At 51.8% G+C, this 17,552-nt stretch overlaps 1 protein-coding gene across 2 annotated transcripts in view; it reads left to right on the forward strand.

Moving 5' to 3' along the window:
- Pitpnm3 (PITPNM family member 3) overlaps window positions 1-16,321 on the forward strand; it is an 89,712-nt gene extending 73,391 nt beyond the window's left edge. For both annotated transcript variants that reach the window (XM_051180077.1, XM_051180078.1), the window contains 7 exons: window positions 926-1,042; window positions 3,588-3,704; window positions 4,028-4,176; window positions 4,407-4,556; window positions 7,517-7,700; window positions 11,766-11,894; window positions 12,383-16,321. In XM_051180077.1, the coding sequence (XP_051036034.1) occupies window positions 926-1,042; window positions 3,588-3,704; window positions 4,028-4,176; window positions 4,407-4,556; window positions 7,517-7,700; window positions 11,766-11,894; window positions 12,383-12,688 (1,152 nt within the window). In that variant the 3' untranslated portion in view covers window positions 12,689-16,321. The remainder of the gene's footprint in view (window positions 1-925; window positions 1,043-3,587; window positions 3,705-4,027; window positions 4,177-4,406; window positions 4,557-7,516; window positions 7,701-11,765; window positions 11,895-12,382) is intronic.
- The last annotated feature ends 1,231 nt before the right edge of the window (window positions 16,322-17,552 follow it).

Genomic DNA, 17,552 nt, shown 5'->3' on the forward strand with positions numbered 1-17,552 from the left:
GTGGCCTTCATCAGACCTTGGCTGTTCTTGAAGACTCATAAGGATACCTATGAGGTAACCACAGAAGGCAGTTCAGTGACAAGTCTAGAACTCCCCAGGGACCCAGGGAAGACCCATCTCAGGGGGTGGAAGAGGGCATCCTCATAGGTTGGAGGAGAACCTGGAACATGTAGACAGGTGTGATGGAAGTTCCAGGGACATAGTAAAGTGACTTCAGTGGAGTGCTGGGGCCAGGTGTTGAGGGTAGACAGAGGGGAGGAGGAAATGGAGATGGAATGCAGAAGGCTCATGGAGAAGTTGGTGCCCTGGAAAAGGCATGAGGGTCTCCAATGAGAGGATGTTTTTCCTTGTTTTTATTGAGTTATACATCCCCCTTGCTCCCCTCCCCTCTCCCCTCCCCACTTTCATTTTCCCCCTACCCCTCATGCTTCCGATTTACTCAGGAGAGCTTGTCTTTTTCCCCTTCCTAGGCGAATCCATGTATGTCTCTCTTAGGGAGGAGAGCACATTTTTATATGAGATGAGCGGTGGTAGGCATTTTGGGATGTTGAAGAGAATGAATCAGCAGAAAAGGTCTAGACCGGAGAAGGGAGTGCTGCTGAAGCAATGGCCTTGAGAAGGGGACAGGGTTGAGTCAGGGCTCCAGCTGGCCTTAGGCAAAGGTCACCTGCAATATAGGAGGGAAGGCAGAGAACAAACAAGATTCAGGCATGAAGGTCAGAGGCTGCTCCCAAAGCAGAACTACCAACAGGACAGTTCTCTGGCACCAGCTGTCCAGACAGGTAGGAAGAGAGATAGCTCCCTTAGCCCCAGCAGGGTCCAGGCGATGTCCTAGGGAGGCCAGAAGCAGGGCTTGGCTGGCTACTGTCCGGGGAGGCAGAAGTGTTGAGAACATGCTGCCAAGCCCCTTCTCCTTTTTGGCTAGGTGATGCGGTATGAGAGCGCAAGTGTGAAGGAGAACACTGGCCTGGACCCCACGGCTCTGAGCCCCACTAACCCCCGTGAGAAGTGGCTGCGCAAGCGGACCCAGGTCAAGTTGCGGGTAAGAGCTTGCTCCAATTGTGTTTGTTGGGCAGGTGACCTCCGGAGTCTGGGCAACCATGTGCCAGATAAGAACTTTGGTTTCCTGGTAGACCTTGTCTCCACTGCAGCTGGGCGGAGTGCCTGTATGAGGGAGCAGATGTGAGTGGGTTTTCCAGGGTCTGGTTGCACCCAGAGGTCCAGAGCTCTGGGGATGGTAAAGGCAGGGCAGTTGTGGAATGACATGGATGATCTTGCCTGTGCTCCAGGTCTCTCACCCATTGAGTAGGGATCACAACAGGATGTACACATCAGGATGAAGACGGCTAGGATTGCCAGGGTGGATCACTCTAAGCTTCTCTAAAGAGGAGGCTCCTCTGTAGAGTGTTGGGGGGATAAAGAGGAGTTTGGGGGGCATTCATTCCTTTATTCTCTCAGTGAACTGCTGCCACCGCCTGTGCTGCCTCAGCCCCTCTGCTGGGATGGTATGCATCACCCCAGAATATACAATGTTGCTCTGGTGAGCAGTTTCACGCTAGTGAGAAAGAACATCAAGCATGGATCCCACAAACAGTTCTTCTGAAAGGCAGAGTGACTAAATGCTTCATGAATCAACCTTTTTGTGCACGGACGGACATACGTATGATTTAATGCACCTGTCACATAATCCAGCCATTTGCAGTGTCAAATCTAATGTATTTTATTTAGTCTACTCATGGTTGTGTGCTAACCCCTCATCACAGTCAGTTTTATAACATTTTTTGTCACCTCATAAAGGAAACCCCTTTCCCTGCAGCCCTATTCCCTTCCCCGCTGGTCCTGGTTCCTCCCTGAGTAGCCAGCCAGTAGTCTAGTGTTGGTCTCTGTAGACTCACCTATTCTTGATTCTGTTGTTGGTCTCTGCTGTCTGGACTCAACTATTCTTGGGATTTCATGCAAATGAAGGCACCTATGTGTTTGTGTCTTCCCTCTTTCACGTAGCATGCTTCCAGAGTTCACTCACGTTGTGACATGTATCAACTTGTCTCCTTTTAATGACTGCATACTATTCTTCTGTATCCATATATTCTGTTCATCCAGTTGTCAGTTGATAGGCATTTGGGTTGCTTCTACCTGTTAGCTATTTTGAATAATATTACTGCTTTATATATTCATCTACGCAGTTTGTGTGGGCACATATTTTCATCTTCATTGGGTATAGTTGGGAAGTGGTAATTCCACACTTAAATCTCTTGAGGAGCTACCCTTCTGCTTTCCATGGTGGCTTCCCCATTTTAGTCCTACCAGCAGTGTCTGGGGGTTCTGATTTTGGCACATCCTCCTCACAGCATCCCTTATTGTCTGTCTCTCTGACTCTGGATATCTTAGTGTGTGATTATCCCCACTGTGGCTGATTGCCCATTGCATGTGCTTGTTTCCAAGTACCCATCCATTCTCCACAGTGAGCCCATAAAGGACTCTCCAATCCCATGTCAGGCAGGTCCTGTGACAGGTTTCTCTCAGGACTGGTTGGTGTCAATGAGTTCTGCAGAGACTTTGTTTGTTTGTTTTTTGGTGGGGTGAGGCTGAATCACATAGCTTCACAAGCTGAGAGGAGGTAGAGAGCACATCTTTGGGGAGCCAATAAGAACTGTGGGATGGAGTCGAGTCTGTTGCTAGGAGATAGGTCAAAGTTTGAAACAAAGGGATGTCAGGACAAGAGGGTGGAGGAGGGGCTCCAGGAAAGCAGAATCCAGAGGGTCTTCTGCAAGGCTTGGTGTGCCATATTCATGTTTGAACTTCAGTGGAAGGTGTGGGATGCTGCCCAAGTCTGTGCCTTGTAAAGACAGAAGATCTGTTAGGAGCCAGCCCTGAAATACAGAGATCCAATAGGAAACTTCTCTTAGAGCCTGAATGGGACAGTTGTGGGCACGGCACACACAGAGACTTGACCAGTATAGAGTAAAAAGATAACCAGATTGAGGAACAAGGGTCAGCCTGGGAGTGGTGGACAGTTGGGGGAAAACACAGAACTTGGAGCTGCAGAATGCATGGGGCAGAACTGAAAGACAAGGGCACTGAGATATTGAGGGAGGAAATGAATCACCACCCACAACATTGCCTTGAGTATTCTGTGTGGGGCTGAGGCTTCAGGAAAAGGAGACCTGGGCAGCAGTCAGCTGATGAGTGTCTGTGCTCTGGTTAGGCTCACAAGCTTGTCTATATTATTCTTCCTATTCTTGTGTATTTGAAAATTTCCATTAAAAAAGACAGTTGGTAAATGGCTGTTTATGCACAAGAAAGACCCATCAGTGACTGGGTAGTTTCCAGTCCAGGAATCTGAAAATGAGTGATAGGTTGTAGAGGGCAGTTGTTGCTTCAGGAGGTGTGCAGACTCAAGAGCATGAGCTGTATCTCAGTAGGCAGCCTGAGAAGCAGGTTTGGTAACTCACAGTCTGTTTCTGGAACCATAGTGCAGGCAGCTCATGGGACGCCTGACTTAGCTGGGCCACAGCCCAGAAGCCATCCTTTAATAGTGATCTTTGTCTGCAAAGGCTGAGCTGTGTTGTTTCTTTTTGTCCTTGCAGAATGTTACTGCAAACCACCGTGCCAATGATGTAATTGCTGCTGAAGATGGCCCCCAGGTCCTGGTGGGGCGCTTCATGTATGGCCCTCTTGACATGGTGGCTCTGACTGGAGAGAAGGTACCAAGGGTTGAGCATCTCCTTGCTCACCTGCCCCCACATGACTCATAGTACTGCAAGGCAGAAAGGGTGGATAGGAGCAAAAGTGCTGGAGCCCAAAACAGGGAGCGCTTTCCTTGCCCAATAGGTCAAGGAGGGATAAGGGGAACTTGATATCTCCAAAGAGGTGGGGAAGCCAGTGTGGCCGCCACATGGAGGGAGAGTTGTAGGAAACTCTAGGATACAGAAGGCAGGAACCTGTGCCCAGGGCTCTGTTGTTTTGGCTGTCAAGCATGAAGTCATTCAGCCTTCAGCAGATACCTTGCTTCTTTCACTGGCTGCAGGTGGACATCCTGGTGATGACAGAGCCATCGTCAGGCCGCTGGGTCCACCTGGACACAGAGATCACCAACAACAGCGGCAGGATAACCTACAATGTGCCCAGGCCTCGGCGCCTGGGTGTTGGTGTCTATCCTATAAAGATGGTGGTCAGGTAGGGCCAATGTGTGTGAGGTTCTCATGGTGAACTTTTGGGGTGGCTTTCCCATCTAGGTTTGGCTGGAAGATAGAATTTATTTCTGTTTACACGGTTCTGTTTACACGGAGAGAGGAAAAGGGAAGAGGCTACCACCAGCCATGGTATCAGGAGGCACCACCACCCAGAACCTGGCCCCAGATTGACTGATTTCAGCTGCAGGCTGACCTCAAGCTTATACCTTTCAGGGGTGACCAGACCTGTGCGATGAGCTACCTCACGGTATTGCCCCGGGGCATGGAGTGTGTTGTGTTCAGCATTGACGGATCCTTTGCAGCCAGTGTGTCTATCATGGGAAGTGACCCCAAGGTTCGGCCAGGTGCAGTGGATGTTGTTCGGTGAGTGTTACCTCTCTTACAGAAGGTTTCTCCCCGGGGCAGGAGCCAGTGCATTAGTCTCCCCCCCCCCCAGCTTTCTCTGGGACTTCTGTGGGTCTCTGGGCCTAGGCACTGCAAAGTTCTGGCTTCACCTCCAGTAGTCATTCACTGAGAGTCTTTGCAGAGACCAAGCCCTTTTGTAGACTTTAGCTCATTCATTTGTTTCTCCCTCCTCTTCTCCTGGGCATCCTTTCACACACATCCACCTTCCTGGTCAGCTCCAGACCAGGCTGTGGTTTGGGCTCTGCTGTAAAGATTGCTGTTGGTGGGAGACTCTGAGATCAGTGGCGGAAAATAAACCAGGGATGAGAAGTAGTCATTGGTGACAATAGAGGCTTAGACCCCAAGAATGGACAGGGGGACTGGGAGTTCATGGCAGCTGGGATAGGGACTGCTCTGCCTTGCTTGGGGAGAGAAGCTGGGCTGACTTCAGGGGACTCTGGAGGCGAGGCCCTGCATAGCTGCTGGGAGGGATGGCGGGTTTATCTCACAGCAGAGAGCAGTGGTCTCTCCTGTGCCTCTTCCCCCCTCTGCCACCAAGCTATGCTGCCTCACCTTACTAGTTGCCAGCAGCTACTTTCTATGAGTCTAGCACAGACCCCACCTGCCCGGGGGTCCCTCTGGGAGCTGTCAGAACAGACCCCAGCTGCCCGGGGGTCCCTCTGGGAGCTGTCAGAACAGACCCCAGCTGCCCGGGGGTCCCTCTGGGAGCTCTCAGACCCCACCTGCCCGGGGTCCCTCTGGGAGCTCTCAGAACAGACCCCAGCTGCCCGGGGGTCCCTCTGGGAGCTGTCAGAACAGACCCCAGCTGCCCGGGGGTCCCTCTGGGAGCTCTCAGACCCCACCTGCCCGGGGTCCCTCTGGGAGCTCTCAGAACAGACCCCAGCTGCCCGGGGGTCCCTCTGGGAGCTCTCAGAACAGACCCCAGCTGCCCGGGGGTCCTTCTGGGAGCTCTCAGGACAGACTCCACCTGCCTGGGGGTCCCTCTGGGAACTGTCAGAACAGACCCCACCTGCCCGGGGGTCCCTCTGGGAGCTCTCAGAACAGACCCCAGCTGCCCGGGGGTCCCTCTGGGAGCTGTCAGAACAGACCCCAGCTGCCCGGGGGTCCCTCTGGGAGCTCTCAGACCCCACCTGCCCGGGGTCCCTCTGGGAGCTCTCAGAACAGACCCCAGCTGCCCGGGGTCCCTCTGGGAGCTCTCAGAACAGACCCCAGCTGCCCGGGGGTCCTTCTGGGAGCTCTCAGGACAGACTCCACCTGCCCGGGGGTCCCTCTGGGAACTGTCAGAACAGACCCCACCTGCCCGGGGGTCCCTCTGGGAGCTCTCAGAACAGACCCCAGCTGCCCGGGGGTCCTTCTGGGAGCTCTCAGGACAGACTCCACCTGCCTGGGGGTCCTTCTGGGAACTGTCAGAACAGACCCCACCTGCCCGGGGGTCCCTCTGGGAACTGTCAGAACAGACCCCAGCTGCCCGGGGGTCCCTCTGGGAGCTCTCAGAACAGACCCCAGCTGCCCGGGGGTCCTTCTGGGAGCTCTCAGGACAGACTCCACCTGCCTGGGGGTCCCTCTGGGAGCTCACAGACCCCACCTGCCCAGGGGTCCCTCTGGGAACTGTCAGAACAGACCCCAGCTGCCCGGGGGTCCCTCTGGGAGCTCTCAGAACAGACCCCAGCTGCCCGGGGGTCCCTCTGGGAGCTCTCAGAACAGACCCCAGCTGCCCGGGGGTCCCTCTGGGAGCTCACAGACCCCAGCTGCCCCGGGGTCCCTCTGGGAGCTCCCAGCATCCCTGTAACACCTGTACTGTACATCTTCCCTTTTTCTCAGATGGACAGATCACCATCTGGCTTTAGAAAGCCCAATCTATGGTGGCCAATTGGTGGCTAGTACAACAAAAATACCTACCCAGGTCTGGGCTCATCTGTACCTTGAGCCACCCATAGAAAACAGGGTAAAGAAATGGTTTTACCTGGAAACTCAGGAGAATTTCCTAGAAGAGGGGTCCTGAAGGATGAAAATGTAGACAGGCAGGCTGTCTAGAGGCAGGTCCTAAGCCAGGAGCACAAGGTTTGTACATGGATGTCAGAGCAGTCCTATGTGGATAGGGAGATTCCACTCAGCAGGGCAGAGCCCAAGAACAGAGGGAAACCTTGAAATATTACCTCAGCACTAGGGAGCCGGGCATGGTTTCAGGAAAGGAAGCAAGGGGGTTGGGTTTGTGGTTTATAGAAATTGCCATGAAACAGTCAAGGATGATAATGAAGCCAATCAGCCAGGCAGACTATGCCAGTCGAGTTTGCGGTTAATGCCTTTACCCTTGGAATAACCCCATGGGGTGTTTGGATGATCACTTCCATTTTACAGATAGGGAAACTAAATGGGCCTCTCTGTGTGTGTGTGTGTGTGTGTGTGTGTGTGTGTGTGTGTGAGAGAGAGAGAGAGAGAGAGAGAGAGAGACAGAGACAGAGAGAGAGAGAGACAGACACAGAGAGAGAGAGAGAGAGAGAGAGAGAGAGAGAGAGAGAGAGAGAGAGAGAGAGAGAGAGAAGTTCAAATTTACACAAAGTCAGATCTAAGTGGGAGAACCAGAGGGAAAGTGACCACAAACCACTTTTGTACTGATCCATGGGAAAGATGGGGTGGGACTAAGGACCAGCACTAAAGCCTCTGGTCTGGGAGTATTGGAAGCTCTCTTGTTAGTGGAGAAGGTAGAAGCAGGAGAGGTAAAGGCGAGGAACCAGATGAGACCAGTCCTTATGGGCCATCTGCGGGTAATGTACACCAATCACCCACCGTGAGCGAGGACTTAAGAGCACCCTTACTACTATCGCTGGCTTCTCCCAAGGGCAGCAGCAGTCAGGGCAGGTACTTGGGCAACGTGGCCTGCAGGGGCCCAGCCGGACCCAGCAATGCCATCTCACCAGGCACTGGCAGGACCTGGGCTACATGATCCTGTACATCACGGGACGGCCGGACATGCAGAAGCAGCGGGTAGTGTCGTGGCTGTCCCAGCACAACTTCCCACAGGGCATGATCTTCTTCTCCGATGGACTGGTACATGACCCGCTGAGGCAGAAGGCCATCTTCCTTCGCAACCTCATGCAGGAGGTGAGTGTGGGCCTGGGGCGGGACTGTGGCCACACCCACGCAAAAGGCGGGGCCTGGGCGGCAGCAGGGAGTTAACTCTGGACCCTGTCCACTCTCTTCCCCTTTTCAATCCCAAAGTGGGCATAGGGATCCTCTGCAGGTGTAGGGAAGGGAAGCACATTTTGTTGGCAGCATGGCTCTCCCTGGGAAGTCTTAACAGACCTAGGAGTCAGGTCTTATCTTTATTGACACTTCTCCTGACTCCAAGGCCTAAATTCTTATCTCTACATCTGGTTATTTCTTCAATAGATATTGCAGTGCCTATTGAGACCTTTTAGGCTTTGTTATGTTCCTCCCTGCAAGGTGCTGGCGTTTCTAGCCTACTTTCCTGAATCTGTTGCCTAGAGCTGTGATTCTCTAGCCACACCTAGAAATCCAAAAAAAAAAAAAAAAAAAAAAAAAATCCTAGGTTCAGTCAGGCAGCAGAAACTCTGGGAGGAGACTGGGACACCTTTGTGCAAAGCCCCTATAGGATTGGGAGTGGGCGTGGGGGTGAAGGGAAGAGAGGAGAGGAGAGAAGAAAGAAAAAGAGAGAGAGACTGACTCACAGATAGAAAGCAGGAGTAGACAAATGAAAATTACATGAGTTCAAATTTCAGTGTCCATAAATAAAGTTTTATTGGCACCGAGCCAAGCTCATTTGTTTATGTATTGTCTGTGGCTGCCTTTACCACACAGTGAAAGAGCCCAGTCGAGTTGCCGGGCAGAGCGCAAAGCCTAAAATATTTACTATTTGGCTTTTTGAAGAAAAACGTCTGCCAATCGCTGATCTAGAGAAAGAAAGGCATGTAAATAGACAATTACTGATGTGTGGCAGAAAAGGGGCAATATTGGCAAACAGAGGAGCAAGGACTTAGGTTCGCCTGGGAAAGCCCGAGCGGATTCTAGTAGGTAATAACTTCTGGGCTTAGTCTTGACATATGAGTATAGTTGTCAGGTAGACAATGAAACGGCCTGTGCTGGGCCTGGGGAAATACAAAGAGCTTAGGATGGAAGTGAAACCAAGCTTTATTTGGAAATAGCTCTGTGGGAGGGATACATGTACCATAGTGGTTTGTGGGGCTACTGAAAGAGGTTGAGGCAAGGGAGATTTTTAAAGGCAATAATGGAAGAGGATGACAAAATATATGCTAAGACAATATTGTTTGGCCATAACAAGTAATAACAATGCCGACCTCAGTCTGAGGGTGAATGGGCAGGTGCTGAGCAAATGTTCTTGGAGAAGTATCGCTTGGGTGAGATTGTTGTCCCCCTTCTTCAAAGTCAATTTTTTTATTTTAGACCAGGTCTCACGGTGTAACTCTGACTTGCCTGGGGCTCCCGATGTAAACCAGGCTGGCCTCAAACTCACAAAGATTCATCTGCTTCTACCTCCCATGTGCTGGGATTGGGGGCATGTACCACCATGCCTGGCCACTGCAGGCTTTTGTAAGGTTGACAGGCCATTATGGGTGTGAATACCTCTTTCATAATATCTTGGCTCGGTGTTTTTTGATGGAGTTGACCCAAGTGATTCCATTATGATTCTGAAAACTTTCACTGAATGCAAAGGTGCAGGGGTGAGAAGTAGCTTGGGGTGTTCTCAGAGCTGAAGGAATACAGGATGGGGGTATTGCAGGCAGGGTCAGATCAAGGACAGGTGGGAGTTGAGACCCTGGAGGTCATGAGGGACCCCAAGCTTGGTAGGTTTAGAAACCATATCAAAATCTTGGACTCTGAGGGCAGTGTGGAGCAATGGGGGGAGTTTGGATTAGGGCAGTAACAGAATCTAATTTGGGTTGTAGAAGGATCCCTCTGGCAGCTCACTGGAGAACACACTGGCAAAGTAGAGGAGGGAGGGTAGTTAGGAGCCTGTTACTCCAGCAAGAGACAGAAGACTAGAATTCAGACAGTAACTATGGGATGGGGAGAAAAGCATGCACAGTCAGGAGACTCAGTAGGTGGCGTTGTCAGACTTGGGAATGGTTGATTATGAGCAAGGACCTCTCAGTCGTTCTATTCATGACCAGGAGAGATCAAGATGCCATTGGGTTTATTTGTGTTATTCGAGATGTATCTCCAGGATCTGGGGTAATGATGACACACAGTAGGTGCTCAATAAGTGTTGGTAGAATGAATATGTAAATGAATAAATGGATGAAATGAGAAGGGATGCAGGAGGAGGACCAGGCAGGGAGAAGATGAGGTCAGACTTGAACATGAGGAGGCTGATAGGACCATGGATCATGAGCCATGTGAGTCCCAGCACATGGATCAGGGCAGTAGCCTGGGTTGCAGGCAGAGGCTGAAGCCCTGGATATGAGTCAGTGGAGCTGGGGTGGGGGTGGGGGGTGGGGGTGGGGGGTGGGGGCAAGGCACCACCCAGGAATGGTTGGAGCCAGGTGAAGCTGTGCTGTGTTTCTGAGAACAGCGAGAACAGTTGGAGAGGCAGAGGGCCAGGACAGGGAGGATTTCAAACAGCAGACCCATTCTTGTGAAATGGGACAGTGACAGCTGCCCGATAGCTGAAGCCTAGCCACTGGATAACCTTGGTGAGAAAAGGACACCTCTGGAGGCCCAGGAGATAAAGAGATGGAATGCAGAGTGAACGTGGGTCTCAACCCGGAGCAGGTTGTAAGGGTGGGAGACAGCACGTTCTGCCTGTGAACAGTCTGTTCATCACCTTTCTTTCTGTCCTGTGACAGAAACCCGAGAAGTCGCCTTGAGGGAGGAAAGGCTTTGGGGGCCATGGTTTCAGAGGTGTCAGTCTGTACTCTGCTAGCTCCATTGCTGGAGGTGGGGGTAAAATATAGTAGAGGTAAAAATAGGAAAGCTTCCTCCACTGATTCCTTACCTAAGTCCATTCAGCTATGAGCTCATCAGTGGATCAACCTCATTGATGGAATTAGCGCATGTCAACTAGTCACCTCTCAGTGGCGTTACCAAGTAGAGACCAGGCTTACTGCACGTGTGCCTATAGGCTACACTTCATATTTGAATCATAGCTGACACATAGCTGACATCACTGGAATGACAGTGCATTTAAAATGACAGAAACTGCAGCTCAGACTTAAGTCCCTTGTCCTAGTTAAGGTTACTGTTGCTGTGATGAAACACCACGACCAAAAGCAAGTTGGGAGGAAAGGGTTTATTCTGCTTACACTACCACGCCATAGTTCATCATTAAGGAAGTTGGGACAGGAACTTGAACAGTGTGAGAACCTGCTGGCAGAGGCTAATGCAAAGACCACGGAGGAGTGCTACTTACTGGCTTGCTCCTCATGGCTTATTCAGCCTCTTTTCTTACAGAACCTACAACCACCAGCCTAGGGATGGTGCTACCCACAATGGGCTGGGCCTATCCCATCCATCACTATTTTAAAAACTGCCCTGCGGCCAGATCTTATGGATGCGTTTTCTCAGTTGAGGTTCCCTCCTTTCAGATAACTCTAGCCTGTGTCAACTGACATAAAATTAGCCAGCACACGCCCAGTGAACATGGTAGGACAAAGGGTGACACCGATAGGAGACACACAGTGAGAATAGTTGAGCAGTGAGCACCACCAGTTGGGTAGGCGAGAGACTAAGGCAATTGGCTGAAAGAAAGCACCCTCAGGACAAAGAGGGCAAATCTCTAAGTTAGGTCTGGACTTCTGGGGCTCTCAACAGACTAGCTATCGGGAGGCAGGGGGCACATGGCCGGCCCAGAGCTTGCCTCCAGTTTAGGGTCCATAAAGCATAATCCTGGAACTTAACTCCCTTATCCTCAAAGGGACACTTGGCCCCACTGTGGGATGGGAGGGTCGGTAGGTGGGTGTGGGGGTTTGGAACTGAGTGGTGTCAGTAAGTAATGTAGCCATTCCCTGGTAGAGCCATAGAGCCCCACCTTAGATCTAATTCGAGGCACTGGGGAGGTGAGGGGCATTCATCTGGGGCGTGGCTCCTAGCAAAGGTGGACTGATGGTTTGGTGTCTGAGTGTAGATGAAAGGTTTCCCCAGAAGGCTTTCCTTAGGCCTTCCTCTTCACCAGCTTGCTTTGTGTTTCAGTGCTTCATCAAAATCACTGCTGCCTACGGCTCCACGAAAGACATCTCTGTCTACAGTGTGCTGGGCCTCCCTGCATCCCAGATCTTCATTGTGGGCCGGCCCACCAAGAAGTACCAAACCCAGTGCCAGGTGTGTGAGGGCCAGGGAAAGGAGTCGAGGGCAGCTCCTAATCATTTAGTTCCTTGCTCATCCTTTCATTTGCTCATTCATTTATCTCTGTGGAGCAATGCCTTGGGCCAGGCTCCCTGCTGGACTCAGGGGAGAACCCTGCATCTAGGGGAAGGAGAAAAGGCAATGAGTGTTTGTAGCAGAGCAAGTGCCATTCTGAATGACAGAATGATGGGGCCCTGGAGATGAGCTGCAAACCTAGACTCCAGGACAAAGCTGGCCTTCGGGAAGGGGTGGGGAGGGCGATGAGGGACAGTCAGAAAGAGCCTGGGGTTGTATCAGAGAGCAGGGGTACAGACAGAGATACTCGGTGACCCACGGGAACCCTAAAACTGTAGTGGGCCTCCTGCTGCTGCTTTTGGGGTCCCAGAGAAGTTACAGACTCTCTTGGAAGTGGCGATATTGGGGGGTAGGGTCAGGTGCTAGCCTGATGCTTGTCCCCTCCACAGTTCCTGAGTGAAGGCTATGCTGCACACCTGGCGGCACTGGAGGCCAGTCACCGCTCGCGCCCCAAGAAGAATAACTCACGCATGATCCTGCGCAAGGGCAGCTTCGGGTTGCATGCGCAGCCGGAGTTTCTGCGCAAGCGCAACCACCTGCGCAGGACCATGTCGGTGCAGCAGCCGGACCCACCGGCCCCCAACCCTAAGCCCGAGCGGGCACAGAGCCAGCCCGAGTCCGACAAGGACCACGAGCGGCCACTGCCTGCGCTCAGCTGGGCGCGTGGACCCCCCAAGTTCGAGTCGGTGCCCTGAGGGGTAGGCGGTGCTCAGAACAGTGGGGGCAGCTAGTCAGCCTGCAGGGAAGGGAAGGGTTGCCTTCTCCCTGACACAGGCGTTTTCCTGCTTTTTCCCTCCCGTGTCTGTCCAGCAGTGTCCGACCAGAGCAGGGAGGGACCTTGCCCTGACATTGGGGAGCTAGCTCTCTGGGCTGCGATAGGGTGAAATTTATTTCCCCATGCCTGTGCCCACAAGCCGGAGTCAGGAGTGATGTGTGAGTGTGACCCTTGGGCCAAGCCTGCCTGTACCCAGTGTTTGGGTAAAGCCGGCCATCTTTTCAAGTCCCAAGGTTTCTGTAGTCGCACTAGGCAGGCTCAAACCAGAAAAGGCCCTAGCGCTGGGCACATGGCCGGACAAGTGTTTGTCCCTAGCAGCTTGCAGGTGCAGCAACTTGACTGTGTGTAGAGGAGTGAGTGGCATTTGCACCTGCCCTCCTTGTGATATCTGGGGCCCCACTCTGGGGCTGGCTGTCTTGTGACACAGTGGGATCACTTTATGGGAGAGGACATTCCCTGGGTTCAATCTATGTATGTGGAGTCTGTCCACAACCCTGGGGACCGGGTCTGGTGCTGACTGTCTGTCTTGCAGCTGTCCTTTGTTCCCCTTCTTGTTCTCAGTATCTTTATTCTCCTGTGGCCCTTGAAGACAGATGTCCCTCTTCCTTGAGTCTTGTCTTGTGCATTTCCCTGAGGGGCTACAGCCATGGACCCTGGCCTGAGTTGGTCTGGCTGTGTGCCCTTGAGTCTGTAGCATATCATTTCTGGGCCCTGCTTTTTTCTGTAACTAGAAGGGGCCTCCTGGCTGAGATGGGTCCTGGGTTTGACTCTTAGGCTGTCCAGCATTTCTGCTCTCTGGGGCTTTGCAGAAGGCCCAGTGAGCCTCCTCCTCATCCCATCCCTCCCCACCCTGGGAGAGAGATTCTGAGGTGCAGCTGAAAGGGAGCCCAGACCTCAGAGGAAGGAAGGTACTACTTTCTGGAGAATATGCTGGTTTGTGTACACTGAGGGAGGGAAACAGAAACCTTTTCCTTCCACCAACAAAGGGGACATCATGGCTGCCTCTTCCATAGCTCTGCTCGAACTGACTTTTTCATTCTAGGTTTCTGGAATGCATAAGAGCTGAGATCTCGGGTTCTGGAGGTTCATGGAATATTTTTGGCTCAAGCTGTTGTATTCTCTTCCCTTCCCTGCCTACTCAGTTTGGTTTGAGCCTAGGGGTAGTCAGACCTCTTAGGGTGGCAGGGGATGTGTCTTTGCTGTCAAGACCCTGGCCTTGGCATAGTCTGCCCTTGCTCCCTGACCTAGGCTGGTACCTGTTGTATGGCCACCTGGGTGTCTTAGAACCCCTCGGCTGCCACTGAGGCCAGAGCCAAATACCTGTGTACACAGCAGGCACTTGTCAGCTCAGTGTCGCTTCTGTTCAATGTCTACCTCTTGTAGCTCCCATGCAGCCTGTGGTGGCTGCTGATGGGGGTGGCTGGCATCATGTTTTGAGTCGCCCAGCAAACTGGGTGCCTCTCTTGGGTTGGAGGGGGTGTGGGCTCCCAGTACCCACCCTGTTATTTCCACTCAAATGTCTTCTCCAGCCTGCCAGCTCCTGCTCCCTCTGCCCATCCCATGCCATCCTATCTGCCAGCTCCTCCCCTGCACTATCAGCACTGCATTGGGGCAAACTGCGCTCATCACTGCCAGGGGCCTGCAGAGAGGGCAAGGAGGTATGGGACCAGCTTTAGCTTCCCGTTCGGACCCGCCTCCTAGAAGTTCATCCCTGACCCCCCACCATTCCTTCTAGAAATCCATGCCCCACCCACATCATTCTTGCCTATCTTTTGTCACCAGCTCATATGGTACAGCCACCTGAGTTGCAGTCCTCTCCCCTGAATGCTGTGATTTGAGCTTGGATATACCGATAGATTCTCTCACAGTCCTATGTCTCCTCTCAACAGGAGCCACCGAGGCTGACTTTCAAATGATAAACGCTTCTTCCTTACCCGAGAACCCCAGGCTGAGTGTATGTGTGAGTGGGGGACCCCGGGGAGATTGGAGCCAGTGACAGGGCTCTGTGGGTCAGAGCCAGCCAGAGGCCCCACTCTCTTTTGCTCGAGCCCCACATTGGGGCTTGGGTGACCCCTTTTGAGATGCCGCTGGTGTACAGGTGTTGTGACTTCCACCCTAGGAGCTGTGGCCGGCGCGGGTGAAGTATGCACTCGCTGCTCTGGTGAGTGAACAGCTCAGTATTGCTTCCTGGCAACTGTACTCCATGTGTGCTTTCTTATAGTGCTGTGTTCAGTTAGGTCAGAGACAAAAGGAGCTGATTCCTAGTGTTCTCCAGAGGAGGGCGCTGTTGCCTCCTCCAGTAGTTCTGTGACACCCCGTCCAGCTGATTTCTAGCAACCTCTAGCTCCTGGTGTGCCTGCTCTCCAGCTGCTGGAAACATGTTCCTGCTTGACCAAAGTTCCCGTATCTGAGTGGCATGTTTGTTCTTCCCATGTGGTGGCTGTCCTGACCTGGCTGAGGGATGCCTGACACCTTTCTTTATCCCTAGTCCTGTTGTGGGTCGCTGGAGTCTGCTCTTTCAGCCCTCATGCCCCTCACCCCCCAAAGATTGACCCTTCCCCGAAGCATCACAACGTATTTTTTAAAAAATAAATTATTTTCATGCATTCAGACGAACGGCCTTCCTGCCTGGGTGCTGGGCTACAACAACGTATCCGAACCTCAGTATTCCTGAGATTGGGGTGGTTCTCTGAAGGAGGGAAGGCTGTACCTAATGGTTTTTAAACTGTACTTGGGGCACTTTGCAGCCCAGAGCTGTGCCCCAGAAGTATCCTGCAGACAAAACATGGCACCTATCTATCTATTTTTCACTGAGGAATGGACCCTGCCAGACCAGTGCATCCAGGTCTGGAGGAGGTGCCACTTTTGCAGGCATACTCTCCATCCAGCTCAGGTGAAGCCCCATCCGGGAGGGGCACCCTGACTGTAGGACCCCGCCTTAAACAACCACTTTCCAGTGGAATCCCTTGGGGGTTCCATTCCAAGTGCTCTGGAAATTAAAAAAAAAAAAAAAATCCCACTTTCTTTCCCTTCTGGGCTAGGGAGGAGTTTCTTATACACCCAAGTTAAGTATTGAGTACAAGTAGCAAAGCCCTGTTGAGCTCTGACCTTGCTGGGAAACTAACAGGGAGGTTGGAAAGAAAATCAGAACTTGACTCCACCCTGTGGTGGCACAGGAGAGGTGGGGTACACCAAGGAGCACTGTAGGCACAGTGGCTAGTGTGGGACATGCCCCCTCAGACCCAGACCCACTGTTCTTTTCTGTTTACTCAGTGGTGGCAGCCAGTCTGACCTTGTCTGTGGTCTGCCTGTCCCAGTGTGTAACTTCCAGTACTCTCTGTGATGGCTGGTTCTGTGCTAGAGGCTCATTATAGTCCTCATGGCTGCCTTGTACAAAATCCGTTAGAAAAGAGAATGTAAAATATCCAATTTCTAACAAGACAAAAACAGCATTATGGAGTTAAAAGATTTTTACAATTGGTCTTGATTTTGATGTGAGCTGTTTTTAACTCTGAAACGTTGTCACTTAAATAAAAACCTTATTTGCCTTTAACATGTGTTTCATTTTGGGCTAAGTTGAAAAAGTTTTTCTTTAATTTACTTACTTTTATTTTATGTGCATTGGTGTTTGGTCATGGGTGTCGGGTCCACCTGAACTGGAGTTACAGTTGTGAACTGTCATATGGGTGCTGGGAATTGAACCCAGGTCCTCTGGAAGAGCAGTCAGTGCTCTTAACCACTGAGCCATTTTCTTTTACTCTGGTTCTCTCCGAGAGAAGATCAGGAGCTGAGGGGACAGGGGTCACAAAGCTGAGCTCCAGACTTATGGTGTGTCATGCAGTGTGGTGTCAGAGTATGTGCATTAAAAAAAAAATGCAGAGTGCCAAAAGCAAACTTTTATTATAAAAAAGCAATGTGATCTGGGAGACTGACACTCTGGTATCTTTCTAATAAAATGACATAGCAGATTTCTTAAATAATTTACAAAGAGGAGAAACTGCTCTTGAACAGTGTTCTCTTCCCTGCATGCCCACAGTGCCCCACACTGAGCTGATAAATAAGCCCCAAGAGCTCAGGTTTACACAGTCTACAAATATCTCCTCTCTTTCTGTGGGGCCCTGTGGGAGCAGGGGTAAAAGTGGGCCTCCAAGAGTCTCTACACTGGGAATAAAGGGGATGGTTTCATGGCATGACTCCTGCAGGGCTTTGGTCCTAGTGACACAGCTCAGAACTGTCTAGTACCTTCTGGTACATTCCTAATATGGATGGGCCACTGTAAGGCTGGAGAGCAGGGTGAGTATGACTCCCCTGGGACAGCATGGACGGTCCCCATCACCTCTTCAAGGTCTTCCTGAATCGCTCTTGGGCTGTGGCCAGTGGTTGCCAATGGGTCCAGATATTGCTGAAATAGAAGGATTCTGGATCCTATGTTAGTCAAGTCCTTGTTAGCAGTGGTCTGGGGATGCTGATGAGCCTAATGCCTCCTCCTGGAAGTTCATGGGGTGGGTGGCATGGACATCGTGGTGGCCTGTTTCCTGTAAGACAGAGCTCCCATTGTGCTTCTCCCTATTCTCAAGGCAGAGGATGGAGGAAGCTATAGTCCTCCTCTCCAAATCAAAAGGCTGGAGGGTGGCTTCCAGTCCTTTGAAATCCCAGGGTTCTGATGTGATCAGAAAGGGTAGCAGCTTGGGCTGAGGGAAGTAGACAACCCATATACTTCCTACTCTGTAGTTTTCTCAATCCATTCACTTCTTTAGCACTCTTGCAAGTGTACATGAATATTT

Source organism: Phodopus roborovskii, unplaced genomic scaffold, assembly GCF_943737965.1.
Source record: "Phodopus roborovskii unplaced genomic scaffold, PHOROB, whole genome shotgun sequence".
In the NCBI taxonomy this organism is placed as follows: domain Eukaryota; kingdom Metazoa; phylum Chordata; class Mammalia; order Rodentia; family Cricetidae; genus Phodopus; species Phodopus roborovskii.